General features: G+C 45.3%; 2 protein-coding genes and 1 long non-coding RNA gene across 6 annotated transcripts in view; 2 read left to right on the top strand and 1 right to left on the bottom strand.

Moving 5' to 3' along the window:
• CORO2B (coronin 2B) overlaps window positions 1-12892 on the top strand; it is a 94285-nt gene extending 81393 nt beyond the window's left edge. The window contains exons 9-12 of the mRNA XM_080982186.1: window positions 3655-3767; window positions 6904-6994; window positions 8184-8323; window positions 9548-12892. Of these exons, the coding sequence (XP_080838312.1) occupies window positions 3655-3767; window positions 6904-6994; window positions 8184-8323; window positions 9548-9685 (482 nt within the window). The 3' untranslated portion in view covers window positions 9686-12892. The remainder of the gene's footprint in view (window positions 1-3654; window positions 3768-6903; window positions 6995-8183; window positions 8324-9547) is intronic.
• An 858-nt stretch (window positions 12893-13750) lies between these two features.
• ANP32A (acidic nuclear phosphoprotein 32 family member A) overlaps window positions 13751-27476 on the bottom strand; it is a 26676-nt gene continuing 12950 nt past the window's right edge. For 3 of the 4 annotated variants that reach the window (XM_080982244.1, XM_080982243.1, XM_080982242.1), the window contains exons 2-7: window positions 21410-21559; window positions 19318-19440; window positions 17580-17778; window positions 16635-16732; window positions 16399-16459; window positions 13751-15349 (exon numbers count right to left, since the gene is read on the bottom strand). In XM_080982244.1, the coding sequence (XP_080838370.1) occupies window positions 15282-15349; window positions 16399-16459; window positions 16635-16732; window positions 17580-17778; window positions 19318-19440; window positions 21410-21559 (699 nt within the window). In that variant the 3' untranslated portion in view covers window positions 13751-15281. Of the gene's footprint in view, window positions 15350-16398; window positions 16460-16634; window positions 16733-17579; window positions 17779-19317; window positions 19441-21409; window positions 21560-22848; window positions 22897-27476 lie in introns of those variants that run through there. The other variant, XM_080982245.1, reaches the window with a different exon arrangement.
• The window catches only part of LOC308463674, a 5436-nt gene continuing 997 nt past the window's right edge, over window positions 23038-27476 (top strand). The window contains exon 1 of the long non-coding RNA XR_013979673.1: window positions 23038-27458. This is a non-coding gene — a long non-coding RNA (uncharacterized lncRNA). The remainder of the gene's footprint in view (window positions 27459-27476) is intronic.

The raw sequence follows: 27476 nt of genomic DNA, 5'->3' as shown, positions 1-27476 counted from the left end.
AGTCGGAAGCTGAAAAGACACAACTTAAGAACTACCGTCCCATCTCTCTTTTAAATGTGGATTACAAAATATTTGCAGACATTTTGGCAAATAGATTTAAAAAAGTTTTAAATGAAGTAATTCATAAGGACCAGGCCGGCTTTCTCCCAGGTAGACATCTGTTTGCTAATACAAGGAACATTATTGACATTTTGGAACTTTTGCAAACAGATATAAATACAAAAGCAGTTTTAATTTTTATAGACGCGGAGAAGGCCTTTGACAATATCTCCTGGAAATTTATGATGGGAAATTTAAAAGAGATGGGAGTGGGACGGGGTTTTGAGAATGGGATTGAGGCGATATATTCAGAACAGAAAGCTAAATTGATAGTTAATAATGTGGTTACAGAAGAGTTCAAAATTGAAAAAGGGACACGACAAGGTTGCCCTATTTCCCCTTTGTTATTCATTTCGGTTCTGGAAGTGCTATTGAACATGATTAGAGGGGATCGGTTGGTGGAAGGAATTCAGGTCGGTCAGAAACAATATAAATTAAAAGCTTTCGCAGATGACCTGGTTTTGACCTTGCAGAAGCCAGAGCCCAGTACGAAAAGAGTATTACAACTGATTAATGACTTTGGTCGGGTGGCTGGATTCAAACTAAATAAACAGAAAACTAAGGTTTTGGGGAAAAATTTGACTGATACAGAGTCAGAACGGTTTCAGAATGAGACGGAACTTAATGTGGTTAAAAAAGTAAAATACCTAGGGGTAAACATAACAGTAAAAAATCTAAGTCTATTTAAGGACAATTATGAAAAATGCTGGACAGAAATTAAGAGAGACTTAGATAGTTGGTCAAAATTGAAACTTTCTTTGTTAGGCCGAATTGCTGCTATTAAGATGAATGTATTGCCAAGGATGTTGTTTTTATTTCAAACACTTCAGGTTTTGGACAAAACGGAGTGCTTTCAGAAGTGGCAGAGAGACATTTCTAAGTTTGTCTGGCAGGGCAAAAAGCCCAGAATTAAGTTTAAGATATTAACCGATGCAAAACAAAGAGGGGGCTTTGCCCTGCCAGACTTAAAGTTGTATTATGAAGCCGCAGCGTTCTGCTGGCTAAAAGACTGGCTACTTCTTGAAGACACTGATGTGTTAGATTTGGAAGGGTTTAACAACGCTTTTGGATGGCATGCATATTTATGGTATGACAAGGTTAAAGCAAATAAGGCCTTTAAGAACCATATTGTCAGAAAATCACTGTTTAATGTCTGGACAAAATATAAAGACTTGCTGGAAAATAAAACACCAAGGTGGCTTTCACCTCTGGAAGCTAAGGCCCGAAAAAGACCCAATATGGAGGCTAAATGGCCAAAATATTGGGAAATACTAGAAAAGGATGGAGACAATTGGAAATTGCAGAGTTTGGAGAAAATGAAAGACAAAGTGCGAGATTGGTTACATTACGCTCAGATTAAAGAAGTCTTTAAAAATGATAAGAAACTAGGGTTCCAGGTGGAGAAATCGAAATTAGAAACAGAATTGTTAGAACCAAAGATTAAGGTACTTTCAAGGATGTATAACTTGCTGTTGAAATGGAATACACAAGATGAAATGGTTAAATCGGCTATGATAAGGTGGGCACAGGACATTGGGCATAATATCATGTTTGAGGACTGGGAGAGGTTGTGGAGTAATGGATTGAAATTTACTGCATGTAACGCTCTGAAAGAAAATGTAATGAAAATGATTTATAGATGGTATATGACCCCAGTCAAACTTGCCAAAATTTACCACCTGTCTGATAATAAGTGTTGGAAATGTAAAGAGTGTGAGGGAACGTTCTTCCACCTCTGGTGGACTTGCCCTAAAGTGAAGGCGTTCTGGGAAATGATTTATAATGAATTGAAAAAGGTATTTAAATATACCTTCACTAAGAAACCAGAGGCTTTCCTTTTGGGTATTGTCGGCCAAGGGGTGGCAAAGAAGGACCAGACATTTTTTATGTATGCAACAACAGCAGCAAGGATACTTCTCGCAAAACACTGGAAAACTCAAGATCTACCCACACTGGAAGAATGGCAGATGCAACTGATAGACTACATGGAACTGGCTGAAATGACCGGCAGAATTCGTGACCTGGGAGAAGAGAGGATTGAGGAGGATTGGAAGAAATTTAAGAATTATTTACAAAAGCATTGTAATTTGAGTGAATGCTAAATAAGATGCTAGACTAAAATAACTGAGCACCACTAAATTTAGAACTTTTTAAGAAAATAAGTAAGACTGTGAAAATTTAGCTCCTTTCGAGAATTATAAGATTATGAAATATAGAAGGGATATAAGAATTTAAATAAGATGATAAATTGCTGACAAAATGTTACAACGATGAAAGTGGGAGCGGGAGATGTGAGGAAGTCCAAAGAAAATGTGAAACTATGTTAAGACAAATGTTATATTGTTTATTATGTTTACTTTTATTGTAAAACCCAATAAAATATTAAAAAAAAAAAAAAAAGAACTTTGCTTCAGGATGTGAACAGAAATCGTGCTCTGGCGGCGTGGCAGCAGCAGGAGGCCCCATTAGCTAAAGTGGTGCTTCAGGTTAAGAACAGTTTCAGGTTAAGTACGGACCTCCGGAACGAATTAAGTACTTAACCTGAGGTACCACTGTACTCTTTTTGGCACCTGCTATAAACATTCCTTTTAGACAAGCCTGCCCAGAGGCTTAGGAAGCTGAGGCAACTCTGATCTGTTTCAGTATTTTTACTTTCGGATTTTTAAAAAGTAGAGTTGTACTTTTTTCTTGATTTTTTCTTTTTGTAAACCACTTTGAGGGTTTTTTTTTATATATATAACCAAGTGGCTTGTGAATTTTTATGAAATAAATCAAAGGGACATCGGCCTGATCCAGCAAGGCTCTTCTGGTGCTCTTGTGAAACCTCCAGACCTGGAGGCAGTCTATCTGGATACCTAGGTTCTTAGGGTCATTTGGTCATGGTGCAAACAGGTTGCTGGACTTGATGGGCTACTGGCCTGATCCAGAAGCTTCTTCTTATGTTATTTCATCTGTTCTGCCCTCTTTTCCCCAGCATAGTCACAGGCTCCCACACCTCCTCTAACTACTCTGCCCCTTTCTTCGGCCTCCTCCTGAAGGTCTGCTGCCTCCCTGACGCTCTCCCCAGTCCTTGCCCTCCCTGCATTTCCAACATCTTGGCCTGCTCAGCCCCAGACTTCCTTCCCTCACTCCAAATAAAGTTCTGGCAGCCCTTGGTTCCAGTGCATGGTCTTCCCCTCAGGCCAAACCAACCCTTCCTCTTCTGCTGTGTGTGACAGTTGTGCACCGAGCCCTTTCCCCTCTGGATATGGAATGTTTATGAACATTCCCAGGACACTGGATCAGAGGGCCAGTAGCTAAGGACAGTGGCTGGCACACTTTATAGAAACAGAGGTTGGTGCAAGGAGCAGGGGGTTTACCTAGCCCGGGGGGGGGGGGGCAGCAGGAAGATCTCTGAGGAGATAAAATAAAAGGAAACAGAGAAAATCGTGCAGAACTGCTGTGTCACTCAGATGCCATGATAGAGGGTCGCCTTGCAACCTCTCCAAGGATTTGATTTTCTTTGTTATGTACAGGACAACAAACATCACTTCTTCCTATTCCTTGTGTTTGTAGGAGTGATGCCAAAGCATGGCCTGGATGTCTCTGCCTGCGAAGTGTTCCGGTTCTATAAGCTCATCACGTTAAAAGGGCTGATTGAGCCCATCTCCATGATTGTGCCAAGGAGGGTGAGTAATCTGGCCCTCACAGGAAGCAGGTTTGCTCTCTAAGGCTGCCTACATGCCATACACAGGAATTCACACACACCCCAAGAACCCTGGGAACTGTAGTTTGCGGAGAATGCTGGGAACTGTAGCATGGCACGGGGGAAACTATAGTTCCCATGATTCTTTGAGGGGAGCCATGTGCTTTAAATGTGTGGTGGGACTGAGACTTTGAAGTTGGGTCCAGTTCTCACAACTGTGGTTGCTTCCGGATGACCTGTTTACTGAGCATCATCCTGATTTGCTTGCGGGTCTGCTATAGGACATCAAGTAAGAGTTAGCTCCCATTTTGCAGGGCGTTTCCACCTCAAACCGCGGCAGCCTTGAAGCTCCCTTGGCTGATGTGCCGCCTGCAGGTGGACTTGGCAGGTGAAAAGGAGCCATGTGGGATTTGCCAAGCTCTGACCACCCTGCTCAGAGATTGGCAGAGGCATGGGGCATGGGGGTTGCTGCTCTAGATCAGGTTTAAGGTGCTGGTTTTAACCTTTAAAGCCCTATACGGCCTAGGACCCTCGTACCTACAGGACCGCCTCTCCTGGCATGTCCCACAGAGGACCTTATGGTCTTCAAACAAAAACATCTTGGAGGTCCCGGACCACAGGGAGGTTAGGCTGGCCTCAACCAGAGCCCAGGGCTTTTTCGGCTGTGGCCCCGATCCGGTGGAACGCTCTGTCACAAGAGACTGGGGCCCTGCGGGACCTAACATCCTTCCACAGGGCCTGCAAGACAGAGCTGTTCCACCAGGCCTTTGGCCAAGGTAACAGTCTGACCCCCTCCTTTGGTAATCCTCATAGAACTCTAGCCCAATGGTTGCCATTAATTTGATTCTGAATTGATTTTAGAATGAATTGATTTTAGAATGCTGTGTTACTTTTACTGTTGTTAGCCGCTCTGAGCCTGGCTTCGGCTGGGGAGGGCGGGATATAAATAAAATTATTATTATTATTATTATTATTATTATTATTATTATTATTATTATTGGGTCCCAGGTGGGAGAAGTCTGCTCTGCCTCAAACTATGGAACTTGCTTCCACAGGAGGCAGTGACAGCTACCAGCTTGGATGGTTTTAAAAGAGGATTAGACAAAGGGGAGGGCTATCGATGGCTACCAGCCCTGATAGTAAACACTTCTGAATACCTGTTGCTGGCTTTCCTCATCCATCTGGTTGGCCCCGTGAGAACAGGATGCTGGACTAGATGGGCCATTGGCCTGATCCAGCAGGCTCTCCTTGGGTTCTTATGCCTTAAAACATGTTGACCTTGTGCACAAGCTGTTTTTTCTTTGCATCAGTGTGTGCTCAGATGCAGGAGTGCCAACATGGCCCCGCAACCGTGGGTGCCCGTTGGCTCCCACTACGTTTCCGAGCACAATTCAAAGTGTTGGTGCTGACCTTTAAAGCCCTAAACGGCCTCGGTCCTGAAGGAGCGTCTCCACCCCCATCGTTCTGCCCAGACACTGAGGTCCTGCGCCGAGGGCCTTCTGGCGGTTCCCTCACTGCAAGAAGCCAAGTTACAGGGAACCAGGCAGAGGGTCTTCTCGGTAGTGGCACCCGCCCTTTGGAACGCCCTCCCACCAGATGTCAAAGAGAAGAACAACTACCAGACTTTTAGAAGACATCTGAAGGCAGCCCTGTTTAGGGAAGCTTTTAATGTTTAACAGACCACTGTATTTTAATACTTTGTTGGAAGCCGCCCAGGGTTGCTGGGGAGATCCAGCCAGATACGCGGGGTATGTATGTATGTATGTATGTATGTATGAATGAATAAATAAATAAACACCCAAATTTGTGGGTGCCCTGTTCCTTCATGGGGAATTTTGTGGGTGCTCAGGCAACCCAGAGCCCCAGGGAGTTGGCACTTATGCTCAGTTGCCTTTCCCTGTGTTTTGGTGTTGTAAAGGAAGGTTGCGATTCTGTCCCATTATTTCCGCACAAAGCCCCACAGGTCCATTCCCCTCACTCGTAGTCATTTTTCTCCACGCGCCACAAGCCCAAATGCCTTCTATTAAGCCTCTCCTGCCTTGATTGCCTCTCCTTTCAGACCGCAAACACACCGAGCTCCCTGCTGCATGGGTTCTTTTTCTGCAGCAGCGTGGAGCCAGATCTTCGGGGCAACAGGGATGTGCTTGAGAATGCTCTAATGCAGCCTTCATCCCAAACTGCAATCCGACAAATGGTTAACCTGCTATGTTGCAATGCTTATGACTTCGCTTGGCTCAGAGAATGAGCCAAAAGTTTGTGCTGCTCCTGAGATAAATGTCCGCTCCTCGTTTTTGGGATGGGGGGGGAGGAGTATGTTGAGTAGTTTAATTACTGCCATAGCATCAAAAATCTTTTTGATTTTTTTGGGGGGGGAGGGCAAAATGGAACTTAGTGGCTCGCAGACGGGGTTAAAGCAGTAGTTACCCAAATGGGCGGTACCACCCTTGGGGGGGGCAATGAGGCCCCAAGAGGCAAGGGTGCAGAAGGGGGGCACTGGAAGTGGGGCCCTCCAAACACATTGATTGCTAATTTATGCTTGACAGGGCTAGAACATGGAACAAAAAAACTTCCTTGTTTTGTATTTAAGGTTTTACTGCTTCTATCACTTTTAAATTGGGGTGAGGGGACTGATGATGAAATGATGATGATAATAATAATAATAATAATAATAATAATAATAATAATACCCTGCCCATCTGGCTGGGTTTCCCCAGCCACTTTGGGCAGCTTACGATTATGGAACCAAGGGGGTGGGTGCCCAAAATGGTTCGGGAACCACTGTTAAATGATTGTTTGCAACTGGGTCATTGCCAGTGTGTGTGTTACTTACTGAATTTTTCTTGGGAAAGATAAATCTAGATTATATTTGGGGGGGGGGATACAAGTTGGTATGCGGTACTGTTTCTAACATTTGATTGGGAGCTGCCCAGAGTGGCTGGGGAAACTCAGCCAGATGGGCGGGGTATAAATAATAAATTATTATTATTAGTATGCTGATGCCAACAGCATTATGTGTTTGCTGCCTGCCTGGGGGCACCCTTCCCAGAACACCACCACCGCTCTGGAAGTCCTTTACTAATTATTTCAAATATGCTGTTTCTCTTCCTTCTGCATTCTAGTCGGAAACATACCAGGAAGATATTTACCCAATGACTCCAGGAACAGAGCCTGCTCTCACACCGGATGAATGGCTGAGTGGAACGAACCGGGGTAAATGCACTAGCTCTGCAATTTTGTGATGTGCAACCTGGTGGAAAATCAAACACCACCTAGGTTTTAAAAAGAAAAACAACTTTTAAAGTGGCCAGAAATTTGACTTCAAGCAAAACATGGCTAACACTGCTTGAAATCCCTAATATTTCCAAATATTGAAGTCTGGGCATTTACCATTTCAACATCTGGAAATGGTGAAGACTGATCTGTGACTAAGTGATGCTCTTTTGTTTCTCTCCCCAGTGAAATCAACTGAAATGCTGGACCTGTCCCATCTCCCTGCCATATTAAAATATAGAATGAGGAATGTGTTAAAGCAATTGAGAATCTAACTGAAGAGCCAGTCTATTCAAAGCCTTATAGAGCTAGGTAGATCTCTGTAGGACCCGTTTTGTCACCTGGGCACACCTGAGGTTGAACCACTTTCAGACCAGCAGTCCTGGTGGCACTAAAGCTCAAAAGAGGGCAGGCTCTTTTGGAAAGCTGGCATAGTGGCAGAGTAACAAAGGTGCCTGGGTTTCCCCAGCTTCAGAACCCTGACATTTGCAGTAGCTTCAATTGCACCTCTGAGATTATGGGCTGCTTCACTGCCACTCCAACACAACCTCTTGGATTGTGTGTGATGTTCAGCAGGAGTTTCACAGGCGCTGCAGAGTAAAATGCAGCTTCACAAAGTTCCAGCACATTGTCCCAAATACAGAACACAAACGTTTGGTCCTTTAGCTAAAATAGGTAAAGGTAAAGGGACCCCTGACCATTAGGTCCAGTCGTGACCGACTCTGGGCTTGCGGCGCTCATCTCGCTTTATTGGCCGAGAGAGCCAGCATACAGCTTCCAGGTCATGTGGCCAGCAGGACTAAGCTGCTTCTGGCGAACCAGAGCAGCGCACGGAAATGCTGCTTACCTTCCTGCTGGATTGGTACCTATTTATCTACTTGTACTTGACGTGCTTTCGAACTGCTAGGTTGGCAGGAGCAGGGACTGAGCAACGGGAGCTCACCCCATTGCAGGGATTCAAACCGCCGACCTTCTGATTGGCAAGTCCTAGGCTCTGTGGTTTAACCCACAGCGCCACCCGCGTCCCGGTTTTAGCTAAAATAGGGTAGATTATTTGCTCGTTTCCAAAAAGTGTCTCTCTAGCCCTTTGGTTTAGCATTTGTTGTCTCTTGTTTTCTTTCTTTCTTAGATCCCATATTGATGTCTTTAAAGGAAGGCTATAAGAAAGCATCGAAAGTTGTTTTTAAGGCACCGATGAGAGAGAAGAAGAGTGTTGTTGTTAATGGGATCGACCTCTTAGAAAACGTGCCCCCCAGAACAGAGAATGAGGTAAGGAAAAAACAGCTACCCTCTGTCCAGATTGAGAGTTGTCATCATTAGGCCTGGGCAATGTATCCATACATTACCCAGAACCAGTATGAGGGGCAGACCATGATGGCGGCTTCGCTTGGAGGTCAGCGAAGCCGGAAAAGCATCGGGGCTCCCTCATCTGGGGGGTGGGAGCACTTTAACAGGCTTTTCTCTTCCTGTCTCATAATACTAGAACCCAGTGTGGTCATTCACAGAAGCTGAATGTTGGTAGGATTCGGCACAGACAAAAGAAAATACTTATATATACACACACCACACAGTTGAAACTGTGGAATTTGCTACCACAGGAGGTAGTGAGGACCAGCTTTAAAAGAGATAAATTCATGAAGGACATACCTATCAACAACTACTAGTCACAATGGCTATTTACTCCTCTTATCAGAGGCAGGATGCATCTGATTCTGCAGATCATAAGTAGGAAAGTACTGTTGCATTCATGTCCTGCTTCCAGGCTTCCCATATGAATCTAGCTGGCAACTGTGGGAAAAGGATGCTGAACGATATGAACCTTCGGTCTGACCCAGCAGGGCGTTTTTTGTACATGGCCCCCACAAATACTTGCCAGCTATGATATACCAAAGTACCATAATTTTTTCGAGAGTCAATACGGTGCATTGGTCAGAGTGTCAGAAAAACAGAGTTCAAAACCCCACTCAGCCAGGAAGCTCGCTAGGTGACCTTGAGCCAATCGCTGCCTCTCAGCCTAGCCTACCTCACAGGGTTGTTGTGGGGATTAAATGAGGAGGGGGAGAACCATGTACACCACCTTGAGCTGCTTGGATGAAAAGACAGGATAATTAGTAATAGTAGTATTAATACCCCACCCATCTGGCTGGGTTTCCTCAGCCACTCTGGGCGGCTTCCAACAAAATATTAAAATTCAATAGTCTATTAAACCTTAAAAGCTTCCCTAAACAAGGCTGCCTTCAGATGTCTTCTAAAAGTCTGGTAGTTGTTTTTCTCTTTGACATCTGGTGGGAGGGCGTTCCACAGGGCGGGTGCCAATACCAAGAAGGCCCTCTGCCTGGTTCCCTGTAACCTCACTTCTCGCAATGAGGAAACCACCAGAAGGCCCTCGGCGCTGGACCTCAGTGTCCAGGCAGAACGATGGGGGTTCATAAATAAATGAAGCAACAGCACAATATGGAGGCCAACTCTTTCTCTCTCTTCCTCCACTTCAAGCTTCTCCGAATGTTCTTCCGGCAACAAGATGAGATCCGGCGGTTGAAAGCTGAGCTCTCGCAGAAGGACATCAAAATCCGACAGCTACAGCTGGAGCTGAAAAACTTGCGCAACAGCCCGAAGAACAATGAACTCTAAAGGACATTTTCTAAACAAACTCTTTGTTTATACCCACTCTTTTAATTTTACTGTATCCACTTAACACACGATATGAGCCAGAGACCCCCGTGGCCAGCCCCCAGGGAGCTCACCCGCTAACTGGAACTGTGTCCTTCTGTGGTCATTTCCTAGCACTAAAAGAAAGACGTGTTGTCTGTATGATGTTAACTGAGAAAACTACTGCATGAAACAAGCAAAGGGACCCATGTAGAGCCCCAGCTTCCCTTGGAGGAAGTAGAGGAGTCAATGCGTTTCCTGATGCCGCCAAGTCACGGGATTAGCTAAACGGGGCATCCGGTTTTCCATTCCATCCTTGAGCAGGAATGAAAAGGGAAAACTGCATGCCCCGCAGGAAGCAATGGCATTGATTAGTATTATTAATATTCTTTTTTTTTCCTATGCAAAGTGTGAGTGACAATGCACACTGGATACAAAACTGGAATTCAGGTCCATGAAACTGGAAGGTACATGGGAGAGCTGGGCATTAATTCATCCCCTTCTCCCGGGAAATTCCCCGCAATGTGCCGCGCAAGCAAAAGAGCAGAACCCCCAGGATCCCTTTAATGCTGCAGCGGTTGTTGGGGGTTAAGGTCATGCACAGCTTTCTCAGTATTCCTTAAAAAATGCCATTCCCCACCCACCCCACCCCATAGCCACTGGCATCATTTGTACCGTGGGGCCAGCTCTGCTTCAGCCATAGCTCAGTGGCTTTTCTATGCATCAACCCCTTGGTTGGTTGTCCTATCAAAACAGGGGGCGCCGGCACCAGTTTATAAGAGATACCCGCTCTTTGTATCTCTGGTTCCTAACCATTAATCCCAAGCCTTCACATATTATAGAACTTTGTATTTTCTCCTAGAATCATAGAATTGGAAGGGACCCCCCGCCCCAAGAGTCATCTGGTCTAATCCCCTGCAATGCAGGAAGAATCCCTGGCAGATGGTCACCCAATCTCTGTTTAGCAACCTCCTATGAAGGAGAGTCCACCACCTTCTGAGGTGGTCCATTCCACTGTCTTAAACAGCTCTTGCTGTCAGATAGTGGTTATTAACACATGCCGTGACACGGGACTGCAAGGAAGGAGGAAATCTTGAAGGCAGGAGGTCCCACTGTGGACGGATGCTGAGGTTCAGGCTGCAAGATGCTTCAATCTGGCTGGATCCTGGCTAGCATCTTCTGATGCATTTGCTAGCTCAGTTCTCTGCTGCTGCCAGTGAAGCTCTGCCCTAGGCCGAACCATTGGCAACTGCTGTGAGGCAGCAAAGGGAGGGACCAGTCCCAAAACCTCACTTTTATATGCTGGGGGACGGTGAGGTGTTGCTGCTAGCACCACCCAAATGCAAGGTTGCCCAATGGGTGCTTGCTGCAAGAGGGGTACTGTGAGTTACACAGCAACTGGGACCTTCAAGGTGCTGGCTGTCATGCCCCTGTTGAGATTTATAGTTCCCATGCAATGAGCCCCTAGCATCACCTAGCAATCTGCCTTGCCAGTTATTGCTGTTCAGGTTGGATTCCTACAGTCATCTGCTCCAAATTGGTCAATGGTTTGAAGAAAGAGCCCCAGGGAACTGGGTCCTGGAGACAGATATTCTAGAAGATAAATCTATCCTGAATTTGGCATCACAGGTAGAGCCTCCTGCCAATGGAGTGAGCCGAAAGCATTTCACTTCCTTAATGAAAATGGGACTTGCCACTGTGGGTTTTAGTGAATGATGGAGGGGAAATCCAAGTGGCAGTAAGATTGCTTCAGTATTTAGTTAGGGCATTCCCTTCCTTCTGAAGACAGTCGCCTTGCTGAGAAATTAGGTAAGGGTAGTTTTCTCTTTGGAGTCCTGACCTCTAACATTCCCCTGCAGGGGGTGAAGAGACAGGATCCCGTGACCGAAATTCCTTTGCCCCCAGTGCAACTATCCTGGAATAAGTTCACCATTGTGGTCTTGAGTGCAGGAACCCTGCGACAAGGAGCTATCATGTATCTGGACCCTAGAACAGGAGGATAAAAAATAGGTGAGCCATTATGTATGCAATATGGGGATAATGTGCGATGCGGGTGGTGCTGTGGGTTAAACCACAGAGCCTAGGACTTGCCAATCAGAAGGTCGGCGGTTCGAATCCCCGCAATGGGGTGAGCTCCCGTTGCTCAGTCCCTGCTCCTGCCAACCTAGCAGTTCAAAAGCACTTCAAGTGCAAGTAGATAAATAGGTACCGCTCTGGCGGGAAGGTAAACAGCGTTTCCATGTGCTGCTCTGGTTCGCCAGAAGCGGCTTAGTCATGCTGGCCACATGACCCGGAAGCTGTATGCCAGCTCTCTCGGCCAGTAAAGCAAGATGAGCGTTGCAACCCCAGTCATCCGCGACTGGACCTAATGGTCAGGGGTCCCTTGACCTTTACGGGGATAATATATTAGGGCCTACCTTATGATTGATTTCACAGAGTTTGAGGCAATTAGAACACTCAGAAAGTGCTACAGTATATAGAATTGCTATGTTTAAATACATACATACATACGAGATTTGACTTCTGGGGCCAGAACTGGTAAAAAAAAATAGGGCCTCTGAAAATGCCAACACCTGCAACTTGGTCCAAGATGATCCTCAGAGCTAGACTCAAGGTAGATCCAGTTCCGGGGTTCATATTCGAACATTTTGGATTGCTGGCCGCAAGAGCTCACGTGTCTACCAAGACTGTCTTGAAACCACCCCAAATTTGTCCATCGCCACTGCCAACTGGATGTAGCAAATGTTCCGCAAGGGTGTTGTGGCCGTAGAATGAGCCGATCGAAAGGGTGAGGCTTTAGGTTGTAATGCTTCACCCACCTCAAGTTCCCTCTTGGATGCAGTGGCATCCAACTTCTGCCGAATTCTTTCTGCATCCCAGTCGGCCCAAATCTAGACCCGAGTTGCTAGAGGTTCTGCACAGTGCTCATTCATGTGTGTGTGCCCCCCACCACACACATGCTTTAACCGCCAAGCACCATCCAAAAAGACAGGTGTGCTTTCTCTCCACCCGCCCCCCACATACTTCCCCATGTTCCCCCACCACGCCACCAATGTTTACATTGTGTTCTGTGCCTAACGCTGACCCCACCCTGCTCCCTTTCAGTGTTCTCTCACTCGCTTATTATTTATGCTGCCATAAAAATAGTGACAAAATAAAAAAAAAAATTACCAAGATACCAAAACCAAATTTGGTGGTAAAGTCTCCCTTTGCCTTCGGTGGGAAGCTGGTCCTGAGCGATGGGGCTGGGGCAGGGGAAAAGAATCGTGTAGGGATGATCATGATGAATCTCTAAAGCAGCGTTTCCCAAACTTGGGTCTCCAGCTGTTTTTGGACTACAATTCCCATCATCCCTGACTGCTGGTCCTGCTAGGTAGGGATGATGGGAAGTGTAGTCCAAAAAAACAACAACAGCCAGAGTCCCAACTTTGGGAAACACTGCTCTAAAGCAACTTCTCTCTACACCTGGTGTCCTACAATTCCCATTGTTTCATGGCCGTGCTGTCTGGGAGTTGCAGTTCAAAACACCTGCAGGACAGCAGGCTAGAGAAGAGGCCTCTATAAAGTTTTGAATCCTCAAATACGACAGTCTTGTAGAACAAGGCTGGCTATTTCCTTTGCACACATTACATGCACACATGCACCAGGTCAAAATCCTATTTTGAGAAAGCTGCCTGAGTTAGGCGCTATAAAGTCAAACACCTTTATGGAGTCTCTTGTACCTTCGCAATACTCTAGGGATTACTTTACCTTGGCATTGAAAATGAATCTGCATCACCCTGCCGATTCAGACCGAAAAGGTCTGTCCCATGGAGATGGGTGCACACAATTGTTCTGCGGCATCTGGCACTTGAGAGGTATCATCCTTCTGTACGTGGGGGATCCTCTTAGTGCATTATTTCAAAAGAAATCACGACAGCCTAAGTGTTGCTAACAATGAATCAGAATGAGCTTCTTCAAAAAATGAAAACAGAAAAACACCCGTCTTTACAAGCGAGGAATGGATTCCGACGTGGCCCGTTTTACAGCAATAAGCCACAGGGGGGGGAAATTGTATAAAAAGATTTATTGAAATTCATCAATGACAAACAAGACATAAAACTGAAAAAGTTTGGCTCTTTGGGGAGCAAGAGGGAAGGTTGCAATAGTCTTTTTTTTTTTTTTTTTTGCTTTTGTCTTTTATACACAGGTGAGATATTGACTAGGAAATACAAGTCACTTCTAACTATCTTTTTAAAGAGGGATATGAAATTAAAACTGTACATTCAACTAGGAATGTTGCACCGTCAATTTAAATGACTTCGCAACATGGTAAGAAAATACAACTTTTGCAATTAGCATTCCGTGCTTGAGTGTACGAAAGGAAACCAGCCTAGGCTAGACATGCGGCATTGTCCGCCCCCCCCCCCTTCCAGTATTTAAAGGTTTGTAAAAATCTTCAAGAGTATTACAGAGCACAAGTGGGAACAGATTCTCATTCACTTATCATTAAGGAGGTGTTAATATATCTATATATATAATATTTTACAGACCAAAATAGTACACACCTTAGTTAAAAGGGTTCAAACATTTTCTTTTTTATTACAACTGTCAGATTCATTTCACCAGTTAACTCAGGAAATTAGGAACACTTTTTATATATATTTTTATATATATTTCAATGACTGCCGTTGACAGAGAACTTTTCCATATACCTGAAATAAAGAAAGGGCACAACTCAAGGGGAATCCATGTCTGCCCGGCCATCTCCAAATCAAGGAAGATTCCCCTCAGGGGGTGGTTTGTGCTCTAAAAAATAATAACAACAAGTATGGGGGAAACCCACAACGCAAGATTTGCAAAGTCACCACCCCAAACCAAATTAAATGGTGGTAAAGGGCCAGGAGTCAGGGAAAGAGATTACATATTTGGTCACTATTTACAAACAGCGAAAGTAAAAAGATACCTACAGTAAGTGGAGGAAATTTTGTGTGTGTGTGTGTGTGTGTGTGTGTGTGTGTGTGTTTTCCTGGGAACGGCAGCCATTCACAAACAGGCAACAAAGAAAAACACTTTTATCAAGATGCTGCTTGCACCCCCGCTGCTGTGGCTGGAATGCTTTCACCGCAAAAAATTGCTGCATCCAGAAGAAGTAGAAGAAAAAATGCTCAGAGAGTGGCAAAAGCCATTCTCAGGACCCCAAAGATCTCACTTTTCAGATCACCTTTGCATCACATGTGGAAATTTACTCGCTCGTCTTTTCAAAAACAAAACAAAACTCAAGTTGTGTCCAGAATGATCCACTCCAAGAAACAAATTTACCACTTGCTTTATATTTGTTATTGCATTAACAGGAACTAATAATGGGCACAAAAGGAAATTATTCAGGAACAAAAAGTAGAGTGGCAGGTTGTTGTTGTTTTTTTTAAAAAAATGATATTTTAATTCCTTCGCCCACCCAATTATGCATGTCCCGCTCGATCCCACAGCAACGTTACACTCCGGGGAGGGGGGGAGGGGTGAAATACAGGGTAGAAACAGTCAAATCACAGTAGGAAATTTATTCCCCACCCCCTCCCCACAACAGATTATTTTGAGTTTAATCATCTTCATCTTCTTCTCCTTCATCATCAGGTTCTCGTTTTCTCTTCTGTCCTTTTTCTTCTTCTGTGGAAAGAAATTAAAGGCCGTGTTATGGTTTTCCCAAGTGAGAGACCTAACGCTTCCCAGGCCCCATGGTTTTGGCACTTGTTCCATTGCAGGGATATTTTTGGCAAGCGCACTGAGCCGGTATGTTGAAGAAGCAGCACTGTATAATTCTCCTTTCTGTGCCAGAGCATGGAATGACCTTGTTCCACATCAAATCCAGCACAGCTCACCCTGTGCTGGTCTTCGCATCTGAAGCAGGAAAACCTGAGCAGCAACTAGAGGGTCAGTCAGAGGGCAGACTGAGGGTGGGGGGCCAACAAATCCCAAATGCCATCTACCAGCAGTGTCTCAGCAACCCACACTCAGATCCAGACACTGAAGGGCCAAATAGTGATGCACAGACAGCTCTTCGTCTCAGGGCTTTCACACCCTAAGGGTCCAGAGCAGTTTACATAAACTAAACAAGCACGTACAAAATAATCAACAAACAAAAACATAGAACAGCTAACAACAATTCCATACAGGAAAGGCAAGTAAAAATTTCTATTTCATTTCCAAAGGCCAGGATAAATAAAACCAACCAAAGGCACCAAGCGTCGACACAGATAACACACCTTTATGGGAGGCGAGTGCCACAGTTTGGGTGCCACCAGAAAGAAGACCCCATTGTCCTGTCTACCAAACGCTTATTATTAAAAAACAACTCTGCACCACATGAAGTATGTGCAAAGAATAAAAACATCTGCACAAAAATGATTTATCATTTATCAAACAGCCACAACCAGCAGGAGGAAGCCAGCAGCCTCTCTGCAGGGCTTGAGGGGGAAACGGCACAGAAGATCCGAAGTCAAGAATCTGGAAGGAATCTCTGTGAAAAGAGCCTCCATGAGAAATATCTCAAAATCTTATCACACTGCAGTCATGGATTTTCCTCCATGTGGCATTTTCTATCTCTTATTGGGCACAATGGCAGGAATGGGCTATTCAGACTCTAAGCTTGCGTTGCTGTAACCCTTTGACCATTCACAAGGAGGTGATTATTTTTCCTGTTTCAGTTCTGCGCTTACCAGCTTCTTCTTCCTCCTCTTCATCATCTACTTCACCATCGTTGAACCCTTCTTCATCCTCCTGTGGGAAAGAAAGCGGAGAATGCATGCTTTGTCCTTGTACAGAACTTTTTCAAGCTGGCAAAGCTATTGGGAAATACTGTAGAGATTTTCAAAGGGGAGGGAAAGAATCCACAATGGTTCAGCAGTGAGAGACTCTCAGCTATATCCTCGCTCCTCCAAAATGACATTCTTACCTCATCTTCCCCGCTTACATCCTCCTCTTCTCCTTCCTCTTCTTCATCCTCATCTTCCTCATCTTCTACTACCTGAGCATCTTCGTCATATTCCTCTTCTGCAAAAAGGAAGTTCACAAGGTCGATTTGCTGCAAGGAGCTACTGGGGAGCAATGTGGGTCTGCAGTTTGCCACCAAGTCTTCCTGCAGCCTGACATGCGCAAGCTGAGTAGGAAAAGCATTTCCTGGGCATGGCGATAGTCGCGGTGGGGAAAGATGCCACCTGCTTGATTTCTGCCTGCCAGGCTCACGATAAAATTCACAGGAGCTACAGCCAAGTAAAACCAAGCAGCAGCCGGAGGTCCTTCTCGTGCCAAGAGTTGGTGTAATTGATGGGAGTTGGGAAAAGACCGTGATGCTGCGGAATCAGGCTTTCTGCTCTTGTGACCTGATGCACCACAGCACTCACTGTCATGGGATGTGGCAAACCTCAGGATCTTGTGGTACTTGAATGATAAAGAGCTAAAGTAGGCCGCAGAAATTCAAAGGGAGCATCTGAAAAAGAGATGTGCAGCTCACAAGGCTAAGAGGACTGAGGTAAATCTGGAGGGTGAGGAGGGAAAGGTCTGTATCAGCGGCCATTCTCCATGACAGCTTAAGTGGAACAGCAGGTGTGAGCAACAACCAGCAAAAAAGGCTCATTGCCCTGACTTTCTGGGGAGCATCTGCCTGCCTGCTGCTGTTGGACACAGACTAGTCAACTAGATGGATAGTTTCTGTCCAATCCAGAAAGTCTGTTCTTTTATTTTACCAACCTTTTTCAGGATAAAACTAGAGTGCTGTTAAAGTACTGAGCTGCAGCAAATTTTGCTGGAGGTTCTTAATACAGAAACAGCACAAGGACATTTGTTTCTACTCTTGGGAAACTCCACTAACAAGACCGAGGTAAGGAACAAAGTGACCTACCATCTTCCTCCTCCTCATCGTCATCAAAGCCTTCCGCATTGCCCTCAGCATCTGAATCGGGGGCCTCTTTATCATCCCGGTCGTATCCGTCGAGATACGTGAGTTGTGGGAGGAGTTTGAAGACGTTGTCTCTGTAGTCGTTCAAGTTAGTTACCTCGCAATTGAAAAGATCTAAACTCTTCAGGTTTTCTAACTTTTCCTGAAAGGCAAAAAGGGTTTCACCTATCAGAATCAAACCTTACCAAAGACCAAAACTCACCAAGTATATATTAAAAAGCAAATATGCTCCCAGAACAGGAAGGAAGGTCTTCTAGCTGACACATCAGGAGACACCTAGGAGATTTAAGCCACTGCAGAGACCAGGATGGGCTTGGTTGGGCCCTGGGAGGCTTGAGAAGGAAGGGTCCCAAATCTCTCAGACACATGGAAAGAGAAATAAACTTGCTGTGTCACCTGTGGCTGCCCTGAGAATTCAAAGCCTCACTCAAAGGAAGAGACCTTGCTTCCGGGCAATGTGCAACATCAACCCTTCAAGTGACCACCAGAGGGAGCTGTGGAAATGACTCTGCATGTCAATCAAGAGCAAAAGGGAGCAAAAAGGAGGCAGCAGTAGCCACAGCCAGAAGATTTGCACCACTTCTGGAATTTTAAGAAGGCTCCCTCAGCTGTTGGGTTCAGAGGGTAGCAAACATTTTATTGGCTAATAAAATGATGGGAGGAAGGAGAACTTCAGGCCATCAGCTCTGGAATCAAGGGCCTGACATCTACTGCATCAAGGACCTGACACAACTCTACTGTTTTCTTGTTTTGCTTTTCAAAAGCTTCATTTTGTGTCTTTTTTTAGTTGTAAGCCCCCCTTGGGAGAAAAGCACCATATAAATGTAGCAAACAAAGTGCAGCAGCAGCAGGTGGAGAAGAAATTCTGATAGTGTGGTGATTATGAGGGTGAACTACTGCTCAAATCTGGTCTTGACCATAAACAGCTCATGCAGCCACAGGCAACCCCCCCCCCCCCCGCACCCAAGTTACAGGGCCCTGGCAAGGATGATTGACAGAATGTATGGTGTTAAATCTCTTGCAATGCACCACACACTGACTATTCCATCCCCTTCCTTGTGTCACTAGCAGGCACACACACTCTACTGCTGAAGAGCCACCAGGAAACAAGAAAGGCAAATATGACAGGAGGACCCTGGAAGCGGCAATGGCATAAAGTAGACCAGGAACACCACTGGATGGATGAGGAAGCAACCACTCATTGTTAGGCCTTCCTGAGAGACAAACTCTGATGGGGGTGGGCTAGAGGGCCGCTGGAACAAAACTGGGTGGCAAAGAGGTCATGGGGTGTAAGGTTTGGGCACCCACAAGGCCAAGCAGGAGAGGAGAAACGGGCAGGAGGCACCCAAGAGGACCAATTGTTTGGTTGCTGTTATTTATAGTCCCACCTTTCCGTCAAGGCAAACACTGTCCCCCTCCCCACTTTGACCCCCACAACAATTTGGTGAAGTGGGTTAGGCCAAGGACAGTGATGGGCCCAAAGTCAACTTCATGGCTGAGTGGTGGTGATTTTGAGCCTGAGGTGCCTCAGTCCAATCCAATATTCTGGTGACCACATCTGCGCCAGGGCCCCAAATGCAGCAGGCAAGGAAAGCCCCACCACGAATCATAGGCATTAGTGTGGGCCATGGCATCAAAAGCTGGCCTCGGGTGGCTCTCTGACAGCTTTGCCCCGACTTACCAGAGGTTCTATTGTACTGAGATCCTTTATTTTGTTGCCACTTAGGTTTAGGTGTGTGAGGTTCGGACATTTTCCTGCCAATACTTCCAGTCCTCCTGAGATTCTATTGTCGCTTAACTCGAGCTGAGGGCAAAAATATATAAAAATGGTCCACACATTTTGCAGTTTTCAGGATTCAATCACATTTTAAAGTTTGGTGCTTTAAATGGCTCTGTGGAATGGCTTGCACTGACCTGAATTGCCGGGGGACAGCGTGGAGAGCAGAGGTGGGGGGTGCCTCTCTGTCTGGCCCTTTGAACTCTCCTCAGACCACGCCTCTCAAAGGCCCTGCTTCACACCCTTAAGGTTTTTGCCTGGCTGGAATGTGCCCTTGCGGAGGGTGTGTATGAGTGTGTGTAGAAACAAGCCTACTATACAATACAGCTTTTGTTGCTCCACCCGCTTTTGCCTCTGGCCCCACCCACCACTGACATGTGGCCCTTGGAAAGTTTCCCAGAGAGGACTCTGACTATCTGGCTACAAAAGAAACCCAACCGTTGTTGTGGAGAGAGAAAATATAGTAGAGGACCTGAAGGACACAAACAGAGAGAAGGGAAGCAGAGGAAGAGCTCCCACTTAATAGGAACTATTAAGACATGTAGGAAAAGATCCAGCAGAGGACAGCATCATGCAGATCCAGGGCATAAGGAGGCAAGCCAGGAGCAGTGGATGGGGGGAATCAACTGTATCAAAGGCAGCAGAAAGTCAAAGAGGAATGTAGCACCTTTAGATCTTGCAATGATTTTTGAGACTGTAGAGTCAGTGGCGTTCAGTGGGTAGAACCCAGACCGGAGGGTGTCAAGAGCAGAGGTGAGGCAATAGGAGTAAGCAGCATGTGCACCAGGAGTTTGAGGGTAAGAGGTGGAAGGGAGAGGGGGTGGCACTTGGGAGAGTAAGGACAGGCCAAGGGAAACTGCAGGATGTTTGAGCATCATGGGGGAAAAGGGAAAAGCTGTGTATGTGGAGGAGGGATAATGGTGCTGGAGAGGACAACTCCAAAAAGGGAGGAGATCACGGAAGCATGTGCTGAGAGGGGTTACAGGGCAGTCAACTCATCAAGCAATAACGGAAAGCAAAGAGGGAGGTGCAGGATGAAGGGCAGCCGAAAGAGGAGAGGCGGCAAGTAATCAGAGCTGCTGGTTTCCATTTCAGCACTGAATAAGGAGGAAAAGTCTTGGGCAGGGAGCAAGAAGGAGGTGGGGTGGGACGTGCATCAAAAGGAAGACGACGGGGAGTGAAAATTCCTGCAGCTGGTGTGAATCAGAGAGGCAAAATGGTGCTGCTTGGGCAGGTAGACAGCAGATAAAGATGCAGAGGAGAATATGGGAACTTCTAATGGACAAAGTTGGTCCCCTCTTTAGTTCTTCACAGGTAACGCAGCTTCACAAGGCCATGGAGAGAGGTATCAAATGGGGGGAATGAGCTAGGAGGGCTGAAAGGGGCAAAGAAAAACGCTGGGAAAGGGTTAAGGAAGTCAAGAGCAGATGAGACAGATGAAGCGAAGGTGCAAACTGCAGGAAACACAGGAGTCTGGCAGACATGGAGAAGAGGGGATACTGCCGGGAAGGCCACTGGATCAATAGATTGGAGGTCATGGAAGGAGCACAAGGCAGAGCATGGTGGACAAGGTGCTGTGCTGAAAGGGAGCAGGGGATGAGTTGACAGAGGGAATTTTACAGCAGACACAGAGGAGCTCTTGGTGAAGGCAAGAGCAAAGGAGTGTCCAGGGCAGGGCAGCAGAGAGGCAAAGATGGATTGAAGAGGCAAAGGAGGAAGAGATGAGAAGCAGTTGGGTCAAGGGGGTTTATGCTGAAAAGATTAAGGAGAAGAGAGTCAACAATGTCAGAGATGAATTTTATGCATTAGGAACTCTCATTATGTAGAAATATGTGTCTTACTATTAATAACTTAAAATAAAACGCCACAATTTTGCTTTGCTCTTTTGCCACAGGGAAATCTAAACATCTGATGTAAAAGTTCCTCTTTGGCAAACTCATTCCATGCTTTAATAATAATGCCTTTCTTTTCTTTTTAAATAAAGACATCTACCTACCTTCTTAAGCTTGTTTAACTTTGGTAAGTTTGCAACTGAGGTGAGGCCTACGTTGATTGTACTTAAGAATTCAAGCTCTTCAAATTCATCTGTCAGACCTTCAATTTTGCCTTCATTTGATCTACAGTTGTCGAGAACAAGTTCTTTAACCTGCAGATAAAAATTAACAACAAAAATATTACTGTAAGTTAAATTATATTTAGTTGCAACCACCACCTTAAGCGAACATACAAGCTGTTTTGAGGCAAATTGCAACAGCACTTCAAGAATTATTGGTCTGTTTACCATAAAAAGCTACTAGGAAATCTCTCTCCATCTATTGAGCTAGTTTACACTGTAGATCAACAAATGACTTGGCCCATAGACTCTTCTTTTCCACTCACTCTATAGATTTCAGGATACTAGCTACCTTACAGGAGACAACTTGCTATTTATGGTATAAAAATGAATAGAGAGATTGAGAGAGCCAGTAAGTGCAGTCGGCAGCCTGTTGGAAGTGGGCTCAAATCCTCGCTCAGCTGTGAAACAGGTGTCCTTGAACCAGTCACTCACTTGGCCCAGCCTACCTCACTGAGTTGTTGTGAGGATAAAATGGAGTTCATCTGCAAATATGCTGCTCTAAGCTCTGTGAATCAAACACAGCTGAATTGTTCCAGGCCCTCTAATTACACCAGAGTAAAACTATGAGCCTAAACACACCAAAATCAATAGGGCATGCTTACAAATAAACGTTATGCATTTTAATGTCGCATCTAAGCAAAAACTGTTTCTTTGTACAAAATTGCACTTTTAATTTTTTTCAGGAGTAACTGTTCTTTTTTTTTTTTAAAGAATATTTATTCCAATTTTACAATTACAAAAAAAGAAAAAGTATAAAATAAAAGAAACACAAACCACATACATCTTATAAAAAACAGACAATAAAAAGAAATAAGAAAAACAGAAAATCACAGTAAAAAAAAGGAAATAACAAAAAACATATTTGACCATTACAAACCATTTTCCCATTTACTTATTTCCATGACTTCCTCTCACCTCCCTGCTTTGTATTCTAGTTTAAATCGTATCTCCAGCAAATCCTTCTAACCTTCTTTTCTTTTACTTATTTTAACATTCGAAAGTATTTAATTCTCCTCTATCCTCATTTTACACTTCATATTTACTTATTCCATTATACCCTGTCTGCCAATACGGTCTAATATTCTTCTCCAACCTTTTTCTAACATTCTTTTATATTGCAGTGTTTCTGAAGATATATTTTAAATTTTTTCCAGTCTTCTTCCATCAACCCTTCTTCCTGGTCTCGAATTCTGCCGGTCATCTCAGCCAGTTCCATATAGTCCATCACTTTCCTCTGCCACAGGAGTAACTGTTCTTAAGGTCCTTGATCAAATATAGTATGAATCAATTGCAGGTGGTGGGAGCGAGGAACATCTTACCACCAGGAAAGAAGCAACAGGCAGTGTTAGCATCACTCCAAAGCCTGAGTGTGCCCTGTATCCTCATCATTCTGACATGCATCTTCAGCTGGTTTTGTTTGGCAGATTTGATATGGAGCTTTTTTTTATTCTTGTAACTTTAACAGTGCCTAGCCAGGCCCCTGTGTGACCTTAGTAAGTAAGAATACCCCCAAGATCAGCACACAGCTGATCAAGACTGTTGTCTATCTGACCATATGCTGCCAGTTTGTGCTCAAGATAACAAAGAAGAAGGCGGCTTAAGCAACTGATGTCGATAGCAGGGTGTGTGTGTGGAATTAAGAGCCTCAGAAGAATACAGCATCTTTTAGCAAAGACAAGAAGGGGAGAGAACCCTGAAGCAAAATGCACCTGCCACAGCCCCACTCCTTCCTCCACCTAAGCTGGAGAAGGGGAACCAGCTGTGCCCCTCCAGATGTTGTTGGACCCCAGACCATTGGCCATGCTGGTTGAGGCTGATGGGAGTCCAACAACATCTGGAGGGTGACAGTTGGTTCCCCCACCCGTCCTAGACTGACACAGTACCTACAGTGGTACCTCAGGTTAAGTACTTAATTCGTTCCGGAGGACTGTTCTTAACCTGAAACTGTTCTTAACCTGAAGCACCACTTTAGCTAATGGGGCCTCCTGCTGCTGCCGTGCCGCCGGAGCACAATTTCTGTTCTCATCCTGAAGCAAAGTTCTTAACTCGAGGTACTATTTCTGGGTTAGCGGAGTCTGTAACCTTAAGTGTATGTAACCTGAAGCGTATGTAACCCGAGGTACCACTGTATTAGAATCATAGAATTGTACAGTTGTAAGGAGTGCAAAGGGTCATCTAGTCTAACACTTTCAACACAGGAATATCCACTAAAGCAGCCATGGCATGCAGCCATCCAACCTCTGCTTAAAAACCTCCAAGGAAGAGAGTCCACCACGTCTCGTGGGAGTCTGTTCCACCATCGAACAGCTCTTACCAGTGCTTTTTTTCTAAAAAAAAATATTTAGGCGTACTCTCATTTTCCTACTCATAATGAAATACTGCCCCTCAATGAGGCCAAACCTAGATTCACAAAATGCTTAGGGGTATATGTACCCCTGCGTCCCCCTAGGGGAAAAAAGCGCTGGCTGTTACTGTCAGAAAGTTCTTCCTGATGTTTAGTTGGAATCTTTTTCTTGTAACTTGAAGTCATTGGTTCGGGTTCTACCGTCCAGAGCTAACAAGTTTGTGCCATCTTCCATTTGACAGCCCTATTTGAAGATGGCTCTCATATCTCCTCTCCGTCTCCTCTTTACCAGGCTAAACTCCCTCCACCATTCCTCATAAGGCTTGGTTTCCAGCCGCTTAATCATCTTGGTTGCCCTCCTTTGCACACGCTCCATCTTGTCAATATCCTTCTTATATTGTGGCACCCAGAAATGGACACTATACTCCAGGTGTGATCTGACATTAATATTCAAAGAGAGAAAAGCAGACATGAGCTATGTCTGCAACTATATCTTGATCCTCTATTATGCCTTACTACTTATATTAAAATGTATCTGACATAACTATAAAAAATCCCATTTTTCCATTATTATTATTATTATTATTATTATTATTATTCCCCCCACCTTTTTCCCCTGACAGGGACTCAAGGCAACTTACAGCCATACTTTCACTTCCACAATAATTGCTTGGAAAGGACGGTTAAGCACATGTACCAGGGTTTTTCAGGAGGGCCCATATCCAACCATGTGCAAATATCATTTGACGCACAAGAAATCCGCCATCTAATATAAGTTAATTTTCTTCACCACTTAAGTTATTTTATATTAATTGTTTAATAAATTTGCCCAAGATATTCACTTCTGGGCAACTTTCTGGGTGCCATGTGCCAGTGTTGGGTTGGGCCAGAGGCAAAAGTGGGCACAGCAACAAGTATAAATTCTACCTTTGAACAGTAGGCTAGTTTCAACACACTCACACCCCCTCCCTGCCCTCCATCCAAGCAAGCAAGCAAGCAAGCAAGAGGCACGATCAGATGTCAGCCTCTTTCCAGCCAGGTAAAAGTGCTCAAGGGGGAGATGGAGCAGGAGTTGCCTGGAAGTGGGTGTGTGGCTTTTTCATAGAGTGCCAAGGAACACAGACAGCCTGAGGTTTCCCACCCATTTGGATGGTTTAAAAGCCCCAGTGAAATTAGATGGCTGCTTTAAAAGTTTTTTTTTTTAATCATGTCCCCTTATCACGGGTCCTTCTCCAAATGATACATTCTGTTCCTTGAAACTGTCCTCAGGTGGTTTTGTGCTAGTTGCATTGAGGGCAGCTGAAACAGGCCTTTGCAACTTATTACAAAAGTGCACAGTGAGAAGAGCAGAGATCTCTAGTCAGCTTCTCTGCCTCCGCTTAAAGCACAGATCACCACACCCCTGCACTGCTGACGAATCCTGGCACCCCACAGCCTTGCTCTTCACTGAACCCAAAACTGCTTTCCAAACTGGTTTCTCTGGATCTTCCTTGCAATAGGCCCCTCAACTTCCTCCGTGAAGTTTGCTTTTGAAGGTTGCTGCTACTTGTCCCAGGAAGATCCTTGTTGTTAAGTGTTCTGCATCAATTAAGTGCTTCACATAGCAAAAGATCCTCCTTTTATAGCATGGGGGGGGAACGAAATATGGTACCACTCTCTAATACACACTCCTCCCAACATGAATGGCTTGCTGATAAGCCATCTGAATCCACCCACTGACCTTGCATGCCCGAGCCCCGCTGTGGTCCTGCAGTGCTTTTCAGCCTAACCTTCATCGCCCAGGGCCCAACATCCTGGCTATGATCTTGCATGAGAAAGAAATTCATTGTGGATTCAAAATGGCACTCTTCGCAATATATATATTTGGCCAGTGTAAGTATCTACATAAATAAATCAAACACCAGGGAGCTTCCTGTTCTTCTAGCCTCCTGGAATGGCCTTGCCTCTGACTGGCCCTCCTAGCTTACAGAAGCCCCAGCAACTGACTGCCAGGGTAGTTCAGTTGGCAGAGCATCCGACTATGACTGAGAACTAAGTTCAAACCTGCCTCCATCTGTGCAGCTCTCAATGGGGACCCTCATTCTACTGTGTGTGTGTCTAACCCATCTCACAAAGGGGACGGGGAGGAACTAGGCGCCTTGGAAGAAGGGTGCAGCAGCAATTTAACAAACAAAATGGCATTTATTGTAATTTCCAGAAGGGTAGCAGGGTTAGTCTATTGCAGCAAAATCAGCCAGAGACCTTAGAAAGGAACACGTTTATTACGCCGTAGGTTTTTGTGGGCTCAGGTCCATGAAATCTTTTGCCATAATAACTGTGTGAGAATTTAAGGTGTGGTGAGCCTCTAGTCCAAAACAGGACGGTTACCTTCAATGGATAATTCACAGATGTGGACTTCCCATAAAAGTCTTTTTAGGCACCCTCCCGCTTGTCCCAGCCCAAATTAGGGAAGGAAGAGGTGGGGAGACAAAAGAAATCTCCAACGGTCTTGGTGCAACCTCAAAGCTGGCTTCACAACCAGAGGCAATCCTCTGTTACTGGAAAATCCACAGCTGTTATTTTGGGATGCCTGTAGCTTTCTTAATTTATGTCGAGTAGGAGGCACTATGTCTCTGAATCCCAGTTGCTGGGGTTTACAAAGGAGAGCGCTGTTGTTGAACTCTCATCCTGTTTTGAGGGCTTCCCATAGGTATTTAGTCACAGTGTGAGAACAGGGTGTTGGACTAGATAGGCCTTTGGCCTGAACTAGCAGGGCTCTTCTTATGCCAAATTATGACTTAATTACAGATGGGATAGCTCAGCTGGTTGCTCTGGCACAACTCTCATTGATGTCAAGGGATTTGTGCAGGTGTGCTATTTAGTACCAGACAGGGCACATAAAAGGGCATGTTGGTTTTTTTGAAAACATCATTGTGACCCATAAATAGTACCGTTAAGTAGAGCAATGGGTGGAAACCTAGGAGTCCTCGAATAAGAGGTTAGTACACTGAGGTACTAACTGAGAAGGGACGCGGGTGGTGCTGTGGGTTAAACCACAGAGCCTAGGACTTGCTGATCAGAAGGTTGGTGGTTTGAATCCCCGCGACGGGGTGAGCTCCCGTTGCTCGGTCCCTGCTCCTGCCAACCTAGCAGTTCGAAAGCACATCAAAGTGCAAGTAGATAAATAGGTACCGCTCTGGTGGGAAGGTAAATGGCGTTTCCGTGCACTGCTCTGGTTTGCCAGAAGTGGCTTAGTCATGCTGGCCACATAAACCGGAAGCTGTATGCCGGCTCCCTCGGCCAATAAAGCGAGATGAGCACAGCAACCCCAGAGTCGGTCACGACTGGACCTAATGGTCAGGGGTCCCTTTACCTTTACCTTGCACTGAGGTACAGGGAACAGAACGTTTCCAAGGGTCCCTCACATGAAAAACACCAGGCCAGTGACTGAAAAAAAAGTTGGAAGAAAAACAATGCAGAACTAAGGTCAGGACCTGTTTGAAGGCCTCCCAGAGGCATCTAGTTGACCACTGTAAGAATAGGATGCTGGATTACATGGACCTTCGGCCTGATCCAACAGCCAGGCTCATATTGCTCAGATGTCAGGTAGTTGTTGTTGTTTAG

The sequence above is a fragment of the Podarcis pityusensis genome, assembly GCF_964106645.2.
Source record: "Podarcis pityusensis genome assembly, chromosome: 14".
NCBI classification, from domain to species: Eukaryota; Metazoa; Chordata; class Lepidosauria; order Squamata; family Lacertidae; genus Podarcis; species Podarcis pityusensis.
The sequence above is the reverse complement of the archived record's forward strand: the minus strand, read 5'-3'. Positions and strand labels throughout refer to the sequence as shown.